General features: G+C 40.1%; 1 protein-coding gene across 8 annotated transcripts in view; it reads right to left on the bottom strand.

Moving 5' to 3' along the window:
• Positions 1 to 13,926, bottom strand: part of apold1a (apolipoprotein L domain containing 1a) — a 34,346-nt gene extending 20,420 nt beyond the window's left edge. For 3 of the 8 annotated variants that reach the window (XM_084058798.1, XM_084058802.1, XM_084058803.1), the window contains exons 1-23: positions 13,851 to 13,926; positions 12,251 to 12,299; positions 12,064 to 12,093; positions 11,758 to 11,826; positions 10,397 to 10,450; positions 9,980 to 10,060; positions 9,510 to 9,539; positions 8,675 to 8,740; positions 8,511 to 8,582; positions 7,611 to 7,688; positions 7,344 to 7,388; positions 6,338 to 6,427; positions 6,033 to 6,107; positions 5,794 to 5,835; positions 5,155 to 5,223; positions 4,988 to 5,050; positions 3,904 to 3,972; positions 3,711 to 3,773; positions 2,507 to 2,578; positions 1,097 to 1,159; positions 897 to 968; positions 666 to 734; positions 384 to 455 (exon numbers count right to left, since the gene is read on the bottom strand). In XM_084058798.1, the coding sequence (XP_083914924.1) occupies positions 384 to 455; positions 666 to 734; positions 897 to 968; positions 1,097 to 1,159; positions 2,507 to 2,578; positions 3,711 to 3,773; positions 3,904 to 3,972; positions 4,988 to 5,050; positions 5,155 to 5,223; positions 5,794 to 5,835; positions 6,033 to 6,107; positions 6,338 to 6,427; positions 7,344 to 7,388; positions 7,611 to 7,688; positions 8,511 to 8,582; positions 8,675 to 8,740; positions 9,510 to 9,539; positions 9,980 to 10,060; positions 10,397 to 10,450; positions 11,758 to 11,826; positions 12,064 to 12,093; positions 12,251 to 12,298 (1,392 nt within the window). In that variant the 5' untranslated portion in view covers position 12,299; positions 13,851 to 13,926. Of the gene's footprint in view, positions 1 to 383; positions 456 to 665; positions 735 to 896; positions 969 to 1,096; positions 1,160 to 2,506; positions 2,579 to 3,710; positions 3,774 to 3,903; positions 3,973 to 4,987; positions 5,051 to 5,154; positions 5,224 to 5,793; positions 5,836 to 6,032; positions 6,108 to 6,337; positions 6,428 to 7,343; positions 7,389 to 7,610; positions 7,689 to 8,510; positions 8,583 to 8,674; positions 8,741 to 9,509; positions 9,540 to 9,979; positions 10,061 to 10,396; positions 10,451 to 11,757; positions 11,827 to 12,063; positions 12,094 to 12,250; positions 12,300 to 13,509; positions 13,592 to 13,850 lie in introns of those variants that run through there. The other 5 variants (XM_084058800.1, XM_084058804.1, XM_084058799.1 and 2 more) reach the window with 5 other exon arrangements.
• Positions 13,927 to 14,494: the final 568 nt, after the last annotated feature.

Raw genomic sequence — 14,494 nt, 5'->3', positions numbered from 1 at the left:
AGTACACACTACACAGTCAAATCCATTAACTCAATTGAAAGAAAAGGTACTTTGATAAACCTTTTTTTAAACTCTAGATGAGATTTGGGTTAATTAATTTGCTCAGATTTATTTCACCCCCATCAGCGTGTACCTAATAATGGCACAAATCAACATCTCAGACTATCAAGCAACGTTAGAGTCTCCCTCTTCAACTGTCTGTCCCAAAAAATCAAACAAAGGGCAGTCTTGCTCAAGGACACTTCGACACTGGGCGAGCTGGGGGTCAAACCAGCGACATTCTGATTCCCAAACGGCCTCTCTACCCTCCCTATCTACTCATCTACGGCTGTTCGATTCATCAACATGATTGCTGAATCTAAGGGAGGAGATCTGTGCATTACCTCGTCTGGCAGTGGGTCCTCAGAGGGTTTAGGAGATTTACGGAACATCCCAGCAAACACGCCTCCTTTCTCCTGGTACAGTACATACACAAACACTTTATTCAGTGTCACAGCTATTCAATTCAACTCAATACAAATGTTCAATTCAATTAAATTTCAATTCAAGTCAAAGGGGCTTTATGGGCATACGAAAACATACGTTTAAAAGAAGATTTCACTCCCACAGTGACATTAACCCTGAGGATGTTAGTGTGTAAGTAAGCAGGTCATATTTATATTCACCTTAGTGTTGGGTTTCTCTGACAGACTGTCATTGCTGGCTGACTGATCACTCTGTGCCGAGCGCTGGTCCTGAAACAAAACATCCCATCAGGTGAGACATACAGCATGTAGTAGAATCACAGTAGTGGCTTACAGCAAAATAAATCTAAATAAATAAATAAACAATACAATTATTAACATCTTCTCTGGTGACAATGGGGGACACATGTGATCCTGATTTCAATACTTTACCTCTATCGGTGTCTCCTCTGCAGGTAATTTAGGAGATTTCCGCAGGAGTACACCGAAAAAGCCCCCCTTTTCCTAGTGGTATCATTACAACACTCCATTAGACCATCAGTAGCAATTACAATAACACACTGTAATATTAACCCCTGATGCGGTCATAATCCCAATCTCTCATGGTCACAAATCAATACATTTGAACTCACCTTGGAGTTCTCGGACAGATTGTCGCTGCTGGTTGACTGGTCACTGTGTAGAGACCTCTGGTCCTGAAAGGAGAACATCAAGCAGTTCAATACTACAGGTTGGGCGATGATGAGATGTTGCATAATCAAGTCGTGGCGCTGTGTCCACAGAGAACGCCTTTTGAGCTGGCAGTGGCAATCTGCCATGCATTTCTATGGTAACGACGCGCTGGTGCGCTCCTCTTCCCAGCACCCAAGCATCGTGCTTCAGTACTCCGTACGCCCGGCGTTTTTGTCGCAGCGCCCTGGGGCGCTTCAAGCTGGTAACAGTTTAACTTTTGGAGAGGAGCGCTGCTCTTTTGATCTGACAAGCCTGTAATTTAAGACCTGACGTAGAATCGTTAACCACACAAACATGTGAAGCCTGCTTACTTGTTTCAGCTGAAAGCTAACTGTGCTAATAACATAGATCAGGACATTAGAGCACAACAATGGTTGATCGGGTTGAACGGTGTACTGTATGTGTTAATAAACGCGGCATGCAAGCACTATGGACATGATATCCACATCGCTCCTCAGCTCAAAAGGCGTTCTCTCTCAGTGGACACGGCACCTGACCTGGTCATCTACTCTGCCCTGCCTAAATCATTGTAACTGCTTCTGTGTGTTGCACTCGAACCCTTCGAGTGCAACACACAGAAGCGTGTAACACACTTGTATTCTGGGGGAGAACATTAAGTGAAAATATCAGATTTACAAGCTCACAAGGCGTCACAACGTTGTGAGCTGGAAGATCAGCCATTATGTCTGTCTAAATGACACAACATACATTATGTGAACTAGTAGCAATATACAGTAACAACATACATTTGCATAGTGTAACTAGCATCTGATTAAATACATAACAAGAAGTGATTCAAGGAAAGAGGAGTGCTAGAGGATGAGTTTGAAGAGGTGAGTTTTCAGACTGCAGTGAAAATGGGGAGTGAATCTGCAGTCCTGCCTGGTAGGGGCATTCCACAGCTTGGGAGCCAGGAGGGAGAAGAGTCTAGGACGCTTGGAGCGTTGGCCAGGGTGTCATAAGGAAGGGAGGGACACGCGTCCTGTGTTTGCTGATCTAAGTCTGCAGGGAAGGGGTTTGGCGGTGGATCATGTCCTGGAGGCTATTGTTTCCCCTGCTGGAGACCTGAGTTTAAATAAAGCATGGTTCCACGTGCTGAATTTCTGCTATACATGCGTTTCCTCCATCCTCCAGGTAAACTTGTTGGAAAAGCTGTCAACCACTGGGACTAACTAAGAATAGTCTAGACTTTGAAATTGTATTGTCCAATGTGGCAAAACCTAACCATTGTCAGTCTTGTAAGCTATAAGCATGTATAAAACTTGACTTTATTTACAATGCAACCCATTTCTATCAGTCAGTAACATCACCTCTTCTGTTGGAGCTGCTTCTGATGTTTTGGGAGACTTCTTGAACATTCCACCGAATTTACTTCCTTTCTCCTGAAACACAACAAAAAGAGTTCACTCACACACACACACGCTCGACATGTTGACAGGAAGTTGACAGAGGAAGGAGTGATGTTTTCAATTAGACTGCCCAGAATAACATAGTGTAGTTATGGTGCAGTTAGAAGATAAGATTGAATCATTACCACGAGTACACAGTTGGCACATAAGATGTAATCAATGCCACGAGTGTACACTTTGAATACAAGATTTAATCATTGTCAGTGATGGACAGTAACGGAGTAAATGTACTTGAGTACTGTACTTAAGTACAGATTCTGAGGATCTGTACTTTACTTGAGTATTAGATTTTTTGATACTTACACACACATTTCCAGTACATTTCCAAGACAAATATTTTACTACCTTTCTAGGAAGGCTGTAAAGTACTGTGTACTTTTAAGCACACTCCACACCAATGATTCGCCAAGCAACTCCTTGCACCATTATCCCCATTGGCAGTTGCAAGGAGTTGCATTGGTGCAGGTGACCTTACAACGGTTTTGTTGCAAGGAATTGCGACTAGTTGCATTGGTGCGGTTTGGCCTTTAGGTTGTCTGTTTTTGTTCCTTCCCTAAAATGCAATTGACCACAATTCTGCTCTCACGCTAGCCGTGTTTCCCCCTCCGCTTGCCTCTTTGTTACATCTTGTATGGGTGTATAGGAGTAAAAGTATTTAGTTCTGGTTCCTCTGTGATTTCTATGTTTGTATAGGTGTTTCTGCAGGCGTTGTAAAACGTAGTGCTAGTGGTTCTACAAGCAAGCACATCAGTGCATGCATTGCAGGTGGTTTCAGAGAGGTACAGTACTTCTCTGAAACAGTAGTTACAAGGTCATATAAATTCATTATGAAAACATTTCAGCAATTCATTGATATAAAAATTCATTTCTACTTTTACTTGTACTTTTAATACATTAACCACTTGAACCCCAGCATCCATATTATAAAAATAAATGTATAAGCTCACAACGCACATAAGTATAACCATAATCAGACAATCTGATCAGTTTTCATTAAAGGTCAAGGCCAACTGGAAATCACTGGAGTTGCATTAGATTATGTGATTATATTACTACAGCCTTAGATATTTGCATTAATATGCCACATATAGACAAAGCAGCTCACCTTGGTTTCAGACAGACTGTCTTTGCTGGCTGACAGTTCACTATGAACAGGCCGAGTCTCCTCCTGGTACAGGAAGTTGTTAAATTAGTGAAATGGAGAAAGGACAGCAGTAAATCTTCATGTCATTTCAGTAGAAGGAAACTAGATGTTATTTCAGTAGAAGGAAACCAAATGCCAAGTAAAGTCATCTCACCTGTTCACCAGCCTCATCTTTAGGTTTGTGTGATTTTTTAAGGATTCCAGAGAAGAAACTGCCTTTCTCCTGCAGAGAGATTAAAAAAAACAGTCACATTTAAGGTGAACTTGGATCTCTGTGGAGGCTTAACTGTGCAGGAGTGGATAGAGCAATGTCTCCGGGGGGAAAGTCCATCTTAAAAGGACGACACACAGAGCTGCTGAAAGATGATACAGATGAACTTGGAGGAAGAAAAAATGATATCCTGCTGTCAGGAAAGGGTGTGGTTTTAAATCTACAAACAGCATCAAAGGTGTGGTTTAATGACATTTCGCGAGGTTTCTACACCAGTCACAGCAAAGGACAAGCTTGAAGAAAATTCAACACGTATACAGTATGTTGCATAGCAACCATCTTGTTTGTGCAGGCAGTTTTGTGTAATATTTGCATGTAGAAATCATTCTTGTAATGAAATTGTTATTAAAAACTGTTTTAATTGTGTCGTGTCTATGGTTTTCATGTTGCCATATTTGATGGCTGTTTTATAAAAGCAATAACTCCAGACCGTGGTATATTGTCATTTTATCAAAGCTCAGGGGGTTGTTGTGGGCCCACTCTCTTTACGTCGGGTCGAAACAATTCCCCTTAGGTGTGATATACTGTAAAGACAATATGCCATGGCCTGGAGGGTAGTTCTGTCACCATTACAACATTTAAGTTGACAATTAATTGTCATACAAATAATTGCGATTAACAATTTAATTGTGTTTAGCATTGAACATTGGAACACATAGTTTGCCTTTTAGGCTAAACACAGCGGAAATAGCTGATCTACAAGCTTACAACGCATCACTTTGTGATGCGTTGTAAGCTTGTAGATCTGCTATTTCTGCTTTTTTAATGAAAATGATTTTTTTTTTGAAAATGTATGAAAATTGTTCAACATGGAAACGATTATGCAAAAGTATTTGCGATTATCTCAAATAATTGCCATTAGATGATTATGTAATAATTGTGACAGGCCTGCCGGAGAGAGTTGTTTAATGATATAATTACAGATTTAGATATGTGCGTTGATATGCCACAAGACAAAACAGCTCACCTTGGTTTCAGACAGACTGTCGTTGCTGGCTGACAGTTCACTGTGAACAGACTTTGTCTCCTCCTGGAACAGGAAGGTGTTACATTAGTGAAATGGAAAAAGGACAACAGTATATCTTCATGTTGTTTCCGTAGCACGAAACTAGATACCAAGCAAAGTCATCTCACCTGTTCACCCGTCTCATCTTTAGGTTTGTGAGATTTTTTAAGGATTCCAGAGAAGAAACTGCCTTTCTCCTGCAGAAAGACAAAAATCATATACAATACAAAGTTTACCCACATAATGTACAAAGTTTTGCAAGTCTGCTATTTAATCCAAAGTGTAAACAAATTAATCTAGAAAGTATAATATAGGAATGCACATATTTTTTAGCAACCATGACAGTGTACAATCTACTCACTGAGAAATAATATGATAATCATTAATATCATGCATCATTTTAATATACTGACTTGAAACTTTGACTATTTACACACACATAAACCTGTTAATGTAACTTCCTGGTTTGTTAACCACTTATTAAATTAAACAATTTCATAAATAGAATAAAATAGTAGACCAACAAGCTAAAAACACATTGCAACATGATTCGTTGTGAGTATATTTTTGACATAATTTTGATATTTTTTGTTTTTGTTTTTAAGTGGTTTAGTGGTTCAGTGGTAAGTGGTTAAAATAATACATTTTACTATTGAGTATTAATTCATTAATTGATTATTTATTAGTGATTATTTGACATTTTATTTTATATTAAAATAGAAGCTAGTGAAACCAGATATACTGTATACATGGAAATGTTCACATGCCTTCTCCTCTGTGTCGTCAGACTCACGGTCCACTGTGCTGACCTGACAAACAGCAAAACAATGACATTAGCCTAGAATGTTCCCTCAACAGTGGAGGAAGTAAACAGACAGCCAGACAGCCAGACAGCCAGACAGACAGACAGCCAGACAGACAGACAGACAGACAGACAGACAGACAGACTGATGAATAAAGACAGAAACAGAGCTAAAGTTCAGACAATAAAGCAGGTTGTCTTTACCGTCAGCGCGGGAGGAGACGTGATGCTCTCTTTGGGCGTTTTCCGGAATATTCCAGACATAAGACCTCCTTTGTCCTAGAGGAGTGGGAGAACATTTGAAGTCATAAAATGTCATGCACGGTCCCTTTGTACTGTGTCTGAAGTTTGGTTGTCTTGGTATCATGTTTCACTAAGTACTGACAGTGGAGATCTACACGTTGTCAAAGCATCTGTGCACTTAGTCAAATTCCGGTGCATGTTTTGCGCCTAGCGATTACAGTGGTTATGTTTTGAGCATTTTGTAAATGATAATGATAAACCCATACTTTAGCCTCAGAGTGTTTGTCCTGTTTGCTGCTTTCAGGTGCCTCTTCTGTTCCTGAGTCTGTTTTTTCAGGGCTGGGCTCTCTGTTTACCTTGGACAGTTCACAAGATATTTCAGCATAATACGACATCCCAGATGTTATTATGAATTCATTTATCCCGAGACGAGCTACGCTGAGCCTAGAAAATATTGGAAACACCATCCGAATGCTGTGTTGAAAGCGCCTGCACTTTCCAAAATAGTCAAGGTGAACTGTACAGATCCCCAGGGGGAAACTTAAAGTTTTTGATTGTGCTAAGGCTTGAAAATCCTTATTTATACCAGTGGTCCTCAACTTGGGGTCCAGAAACCCCCAAGGGGTCCTTAAGGGGGTTCCAGGGGGTCCCCAGCTAAATGATTGATAGTTAGGAACCAAATGGACCCTTACACTCTGTGAGTGCACAAATGGAACCAAATGGACATTTGGTTCAATGTATACATTCACAGAGTCAATTATATGAAATGGGTGTCAGTGGCCAAATGTATATCAAACTGGAGGTCCTTGAAATTAAAAGGGTTGAAAGCCTCTCTGCTCGACTCACAGGGTCTGTCATGGAAAGAGCAAGTGTTTCTTACACTTTATAAACTCAGTGTAGAACTACATCAATGACAATTTTATTTTTTGTCGTTAATCCCAGTTCTATCATATCAAAATAGAATTTTGAAACAGTTACTTTCACAAGCACCACACCTCAAGCAGTAATATTTGCTTACAAATGTAGTCCCATTTTAACCACTTTAACCCTGGCGTCCATATTTTGGGCCATATTTTTCTTTCAAAAAATAGCAAAAATAGCCAATCTACAAGCTCACAGTATGTTATGCTTGTCATACGAGTAAATATATAGGGCTAAAGTGGTTAAGAGCAAATTCAATTGTTATTGTCAAACACAGCAGCAACAGTCAGTCTGTCAGCATGACGCCACCACCAATAGCAAGAGCGTTTGCATCACACTGGGTTCTGGTACCTTTGGTCTGAAGTGCAGGCCTTTCAGAACTCCTCTCAGTGAACCCTGATAAACCAGTTACATTCATAGACTGAATGGACCACACATGTACTGTATGTAAACTGTATGTATGTACTAGTGCTTACACACTCACTCAGGTCAGGCTATGTTTATATGGGCATGAGTACACACACACACACACACACACACACACACACACACACACACACACACACACACACACACACACACACACACACACACACACACACACACACACACACACACCTGGGTGCTAGCAGGCGTCCGTTTAACAGCGGCTTCCTCAGGTGTTTCATTTTGGTCACAGTCTTCTGTTAGGTAACTCTGACATAAGAGATAGTGGGGTATCAGAAATAACAAATAATTGGATTATTGACATACATAAATCACACAATCTGATTAATACCAGCATCTAATAATCTGAATAGGACATAACATCAAATAAAAATGGGAATTGAATGAGAAATCTAACAGGAACATTTTTATTATTGGGTTGCTAACATCATATAGTCTGAATATGACCGTATAATGTTACTAGTGAAATAAAATAAAATAATTGAATTACTGAACAATCCTGCACAATCTACAACAGAAACAAGAAATGACCAAAGTCATAATAAAGCCGCATGCGGCAGGCTTTTTTTGCCCCAATCTTTTCATAGACCTGATTACTTGTTTTTTGGATTGCTTGTTTCTCTCGCCAAACCTGCCAACATTTAGCGTCACAGAATCTGCGACGCTAAACGCTCTAATGTTTTTTATATAAGTGGTGGCAACATTTTGTGACACCACACGGGTCTTCCCAACAATAGCTAAGATTGAAGTCAGTGTGAACATGGCCAAATAATAACTTAATAGCCAAACTAGGTCTAAAGAAGCACGCTAGCATTTAGGCTAACCCTCCTGCCTGAGGCTGCAGTAAAAGTTGCACTGTCTGTGAATGAGGGTAGGCAGCGGAGCAGGGTTACTGCGGGGGGGGCGGGCCGTCTCCCCATTGGCTTAAAGGAGTGAAGGACAGCCAGGACAGCCAATGACACTTAGGTGTCACTCAGGTGTCGCTTGGGTGTCGGACTAGGTCTTAGTCTGTCTGTAGAGCCGCCAGCTTTCAGCATGCGGCTAAAAACTACAGTTGCATGATCCACTTACAGTAAAGGTAGAATTCTTTTCTTTTTGGCTCTTCCTAAACCTTCCACCAGGGGGCAGGGCCTCTTGATCTGCCTGAAAAGAAGCAGTGAAGATAAGTGATAAGAAATTGTAGAGATAAGTGAGAAAAGAACAAGATCAGAGATGGAAATCGAGCCTTTAAATACCTGCTGGATGTCGGCTTCTTTCTTGGGAGACTCAGAGGCCTCTGATTTACCCGTCTCTCTGGAGCCCTAGTGATAAGAAGACCTGGTTGACTTGTGGCTCTTTTTGACTACAAGAACTGAGTGAACGACGCCATGCCATTTTTCACTTTCCATCAGTGGTGTAAAGTAACTAAGTACATTTACTCAAGTACAGTACTCAAGTACAGTACAATTTTTAGGTACGTTTACTTTACTGGAGTATTTCCAATTGTCTATACTTTTACTTCTACTCCACTACATCTCAGAGGCAAATACTGTACTTTTACTCCACTACAATTATTTGAAAACTTCAGTTACATAGTTACTTTGCAGATATAAATGATTACATTATAAAACATACATTAACCACGAGTTCTTCTACATTGCAGTATTGATACTTTTACTTAAGCAAAACATTTGAGTTCTTTTTCCACCACTGTCCGTTTCAGATCAGGCTCTCAGAACCTAATTCGGGCCCTGCTCAGGAGGTGGTTCTAACCCTGAGTTCTGGGAAGCCAGAACTCAGAACTTGTACTTTCAAATGTTTTCTAAAATGGAGAAAATAGCAGATCCACAAGCTTGTAGATCCCTTTTTTTGTTTTTGTTTCATTTATAAAGTACTTCCCTGGTTCTAGTTACAACGTAAGTACGTAAACAAAAACAAAAAAACATCACAGAACTTCACAGGTTATGGAAGGTTTTGGGTTTCCCTCTCATAAACGAAAAGAGCCATTTGATATTTACAAAAGAAATGGTAGAGAATAGAGAAAGGGACATTAGTGTTGTTTTTTTTGGTGTGCGTGCGTGCGTGTTATACCTGCATGTGCTCGGCATGAGCTCTCGTTCGCTGGTGGGGAGAGATCAGACAACAGTATTAGAACACAGAAGAAATATGAAACCTTGAGTATTACAGACAGACTCATTACAGTAAACTGTGTTTTTTTGTTGTCACTGTCGCAAAGATTGCTTGCTCAGGGTGGGACAATGTCGGACAGTCTCTGCTCTACATGTAAAGTGTCTTGAGACAACTTGTTGTGATTTGACACTTAAATAAAATTGAATTGAATCGAATACTACAAGTTACGATTATGTCAGTTCAAGTCGAGCTGGAGTACATGTTTAAATCAGTATTCAGTAATACAATAAAAAAAAATACATGCACTTTCCTCTCAATTATATTACATAAGTGATGATAATAGATTTAGTAATGGGGTTGAAATTGAAGAAGTGTTCTTTGAGTTGGCAAGGAGAGTGGAATTAGTGAGAGCTTTAGGGTGTATTGTGTACCTTTTCAGTAGATCTGGGCGGAACCGCAGAGGAACCAGCTGGTTTCATGTTGGGCTCGGCGCGGGTCAGGTTCCCATTCACCTGATAGAGCAAACATAAGCTATCAGACACCCTGTTATTTCCAGCAGAACATCCATGCACAATAACACACAGAGATGCTTGTGCACGTGCACACACACACACACACACACACACACACACACACACACACACACACACACACACACACACACACACACTAAACACAAACACAAAGGCTCAGTTTAAGTCACATACTTTTGATATGATTAGTTCAAGGCTGACATATGACGTTTATTTTATCCCATGCTACCCCATCTGCCTTTGATCTTTTCTGTCTGGCTCTGCTGTTTAATAAAGCAGAAACCCCATCAAAATAAATAAGTTTAAAATGCATGCCTCATTCTGTTCGAATGCAGCCCTCCTGATGCGGTATTGTGTGTTGCTCAGCTCCTGCAGGACAAAACACAAAGTTCAAGTAAAAAGTGAGGTCACTTTTTAACTTGCTTAACTCGCATACATACATACATACTTAACATATACATACAGTACATAGTTACATACACAGACATAGTTAACGTATAACCCATAGGGCTGATATGACAGGAAAGGACCCCAATGGAAACAAGCCATAGTGCTTTCTTGGGTTTAATCCTTTTAGCATCTTTTTGTATAGAACTGTTACTTTCCGTGCTTTTTTTGCAAACTGTTAATAAAGTATTCAATCAAAATATAGCAGTTGAAGCTACAAGAAGCCAGGGAAGTAAAGGCGTGTGACAGCATTTAATTCTAGTGATAAGATGAGAAGGTTAAACCACTCTATTTCTGCTGTTCAAGATAAACATGGTTATATTAATGTCGATTTATTTAGCACGGTTCAGTTGCTATTTTCTCGTTGTGGTTAAATAAGGCTATATGTGATGAACAAATGATCACCCAGCAGTTGTCGTTGTCCATCGCATTCAACCCTTGGCCAGAGCATATCAGCCTGAGTGAAGTGAGGATAGATACTGTACACTCACTGAGTGAAGTGAGGATAGAGACACTCACTCGCAACGATGAATAAGTAAGCAGCCTTGTTGGGAATGGGAACCTATGGTTCCCGAGCCATGTGACCAACAGGTCAGCCTATCTCCTGTTTCCTTAGCGTGAAGCAGCTTGATGTACAAGTACAAGTACACTCCCTGGACACAGTGTTAGTTCTGTATGTCACAGGGATTTACCCCCAATCCATCCCTTGATGCTGAGTGTCAAGCAGGGAGGCATTGGGTCCCACTTTTTGGGACTGGGATTGAAGTGAACAAAGACCTCCCAGTCTCAGGGCACAGACTCTAGGCAAGGGATGAATGCCCGGGTGATAATCTATATACGATATACTGTATACAGAACATGTACAAAGATAGATACTGCATATGCAGTATATTTCAGCACCGATAATGAATAATAAGCCAGCCAACATAGATGAGGAGATGAGACACATCCCTATTCTGGGGCTAATGTTATATATATATTTAGTGTACAGCAAATAGAGGAGGGCGTCTATATATAGCCCTTGGGAATCTGGTCAACTAATTGATTGATTATATGTTTTAACCATGTAGCACTCTGAGATTCCCTGCGAATAAAAAGTGAAATACAAATAAAATGTATTATTATTATGACTAAGTATAGGGTGTTTAAATAAATGCAGAACGTGATCTGGTTCTTGAGGTATCATGTATAGAGCACATTAGGACAAAAGTACACAAAGTTGTATTTACAGAATTTGTAGGTCGTGTAGGCAACACTGGAGTTGCTTTGTCTCTTCTCTCAGGGTTATTGCCATTTATCTGCAAACACAGAGAGTTAAAGTGGAATAATAATTATAGAGCCCAATGATTGTTCTATACCAATGGGGTCTCAATATTTTTATTTAAAAAAAGAAAAGAAATCACCCTGCACATTCTTATTTCTTATTTTGCAGACCAAATCAATACACCTTGTCAATAAACATAATTGCACAACCACAACAACAGGCACAAACATGATCTACCAGAGCTCCTAATCAATGGATGGGATTACAATACCTCAGGTGCAGGCTTTGTGGGTGGCTTGGGCTATGGGGATAAAATGAGAATATAAGATTTAGGATAGGAGGCCATATACAGCTCATATGCTATAACAGTACAACAGACTGACTACAATAATACATTTTCAATGCATTATAATGTAATATATTCCCCAGCTTCGTGTATCTTTAGTATGTAGTCTCACCGGGTTGGTTCTTTTTTTGGCTTGTGGCTTCACCAGACACTGCTCCATCCTTCCACACACACACACACACACACACACACACACACACACACACACACACACACACACACACACACACACACACACACACACACACACACACACACACACACACACACACACACACACACACACACACAGAAAGAGAGCATGAGTATTAAAGTCTGACCAGCTCAAAGGCTGGGGCAATGGCAGACACCATTGTTGTCTGCCTTTATCAACTCACAGCTGTGTGCTGTTCAATGATGGTTTCATGGATTATGTGTTTTAAATCCCTGGATGTGCTCAAAACCACTTTCTGGGTAGGGTACAGTGAATGAATAATGTTCTACCCTTCCTTTAAGATTTTAGTTGAGGTCTCAGGACGGTAACTGGATAGGTGGGCAGTCTGGACACCAAGGAAGAGTGGGCACCTTTGTGTTAAATTGGCAATTTTAAAATTGCCAAATAAAAAAAAAAAATATTTGGAAAATGTTTTTAAGTAAAGTAGAACATGTTTAAACATTCGACAATTAAGGTCTAATATTTCTACAATTGCTACAAAACCAGTGTATCCAGTCATTTTGGGCATAAACAAGAAGTTGAAGGATAAACTTAAGTCTAATAATTTTGTACTGTGCATGTTCACATCATGAATACTTTACATTACTTATTTTTTACCATTTTTCAAATATTGAAATTGTAAACATTTTTGGACAAAATAGCCAATTTTACATCTAGGTGCCCAGATGTTCCTAGTGCCCACCTATCCTGTATCCCTCTGCAGGACAGCTCGGTGGGCTTGTACACTAGGGTGCACTAGCAGCAGTGCCCAGTCTGCCCACTGCATGAATACGGAGATTATTTTTGTTCAATTGTTCATAATCTACAAGTCCAAGGAAGGACAATAACAAGTTAGCCTATAGTTATTTTTGACTCTCATTTACTCGTCGGTTTGTTTACTTTTTGTTTTGTTTACAATTATGTTAACTGAAATAGACCTACATCTAGCCTATATACTGAAATATATTTTACAAGTTTCTCTGCTCGGTTTGCAGAATGATCATGCGATATATTACCATAGTCTTGAACTCTTGATGCAAGGCTAATAAAACATGAAACGACCACTGTCTGTCGAACACAAACAGTAGCAGCTTATCTGCACCGTGAAGACAAACAATCAGTAAACAACTGTAATTTGAGACCGTTTTTTAGAACACAAAATTGACAGCTTTTCCTACCCAGTAAGTGAGATATAGCCTATTATTCCAGTCTATATTCCATTATGTTTCGTAAACACAGCTCCGCTACAACGCTCTGAAGAACTCACAACATTCCCAGGAGTTCTAGCCCCGCCCCCAGGCAAGCAGCTAGCGCACATCTGCATTCAGTTAAACTGTGAACCAACCTCCATCTCTACCTAAACAAACCTAAACACACCCTGAGCTTAACTGACTGACTCACATGATCTTATACCTGCTCTGAAGACCACAGAAGTGTACAGTTAAATACCTCCGAGGCTACACACAGCTAACGGTTCTTAAGTATTGATCAAAAACCTCTATAAAAAGGTGCATCTTACCTACTGGGTGAAGTTATAGTCCTACTAGTCCTCCTCCGGTGAGGATGATGTGAGAACTGAAAGCTTGTGTGTCTTTCCTCGCTGTGCGGGTCTGAACTCACCTGGGAATGGGGCGTGGTTAACAGGTAGCACTACCTGTCTGGGTGGAAGAAATGCACTCCTTCACCTGAGTCACCTTAATATAATAAGTCATTATAGGCGACATTTTCAAACATTATATTTTGTATTTTATTATATTCCATTCCATTTGATATATTTTCTATTATTGTTATTTTTTAATTATTAATTATTCTTCCAAACATTTAAAAAGGCAGATCTACAAGCTCTCAACCACCTGGCTCACCTTTAATCGCATTAACCCTGGCGTCCGTATTTGGGCATGTCATTATTATAGGCGCACACACACACACAAAAAAATCGAATGGGGCTTAAAACACTGACTCACTTCACTGTCATGGCGATGGCGTCAACAACAAACGATACCAGTCTTGGTTTCAGTAGCTGTGGGTGACTTAGTTAAGACCTCGAATGGGAGGCTGTTCCAACTTCCCAAAATACACTGAATGCATTGCAACATAATGGCCATTGCATTATTGCAACATATATATGGGTTGGAGATTCCTCACATAAGTTTGGGCTGCTGG

This window comes from Gymnoscopelus microlampas, assembly GCF_963454915.1.
Source record: "Gymnoscopelus microlampas genome assembly, chromosome: 5".
NCBI lineage: Eukaryota > Metazoa > Chordata > Actinopteri > Myctophiformes > Myctophidae > Gymnoscopelus > Gymnoscopelus microlampas.
The sequence above is the reverse complement of the archived record's forward strand: the minus strand, read 5'-3'. Positions and strand labels throughout refer to the sequence as shown.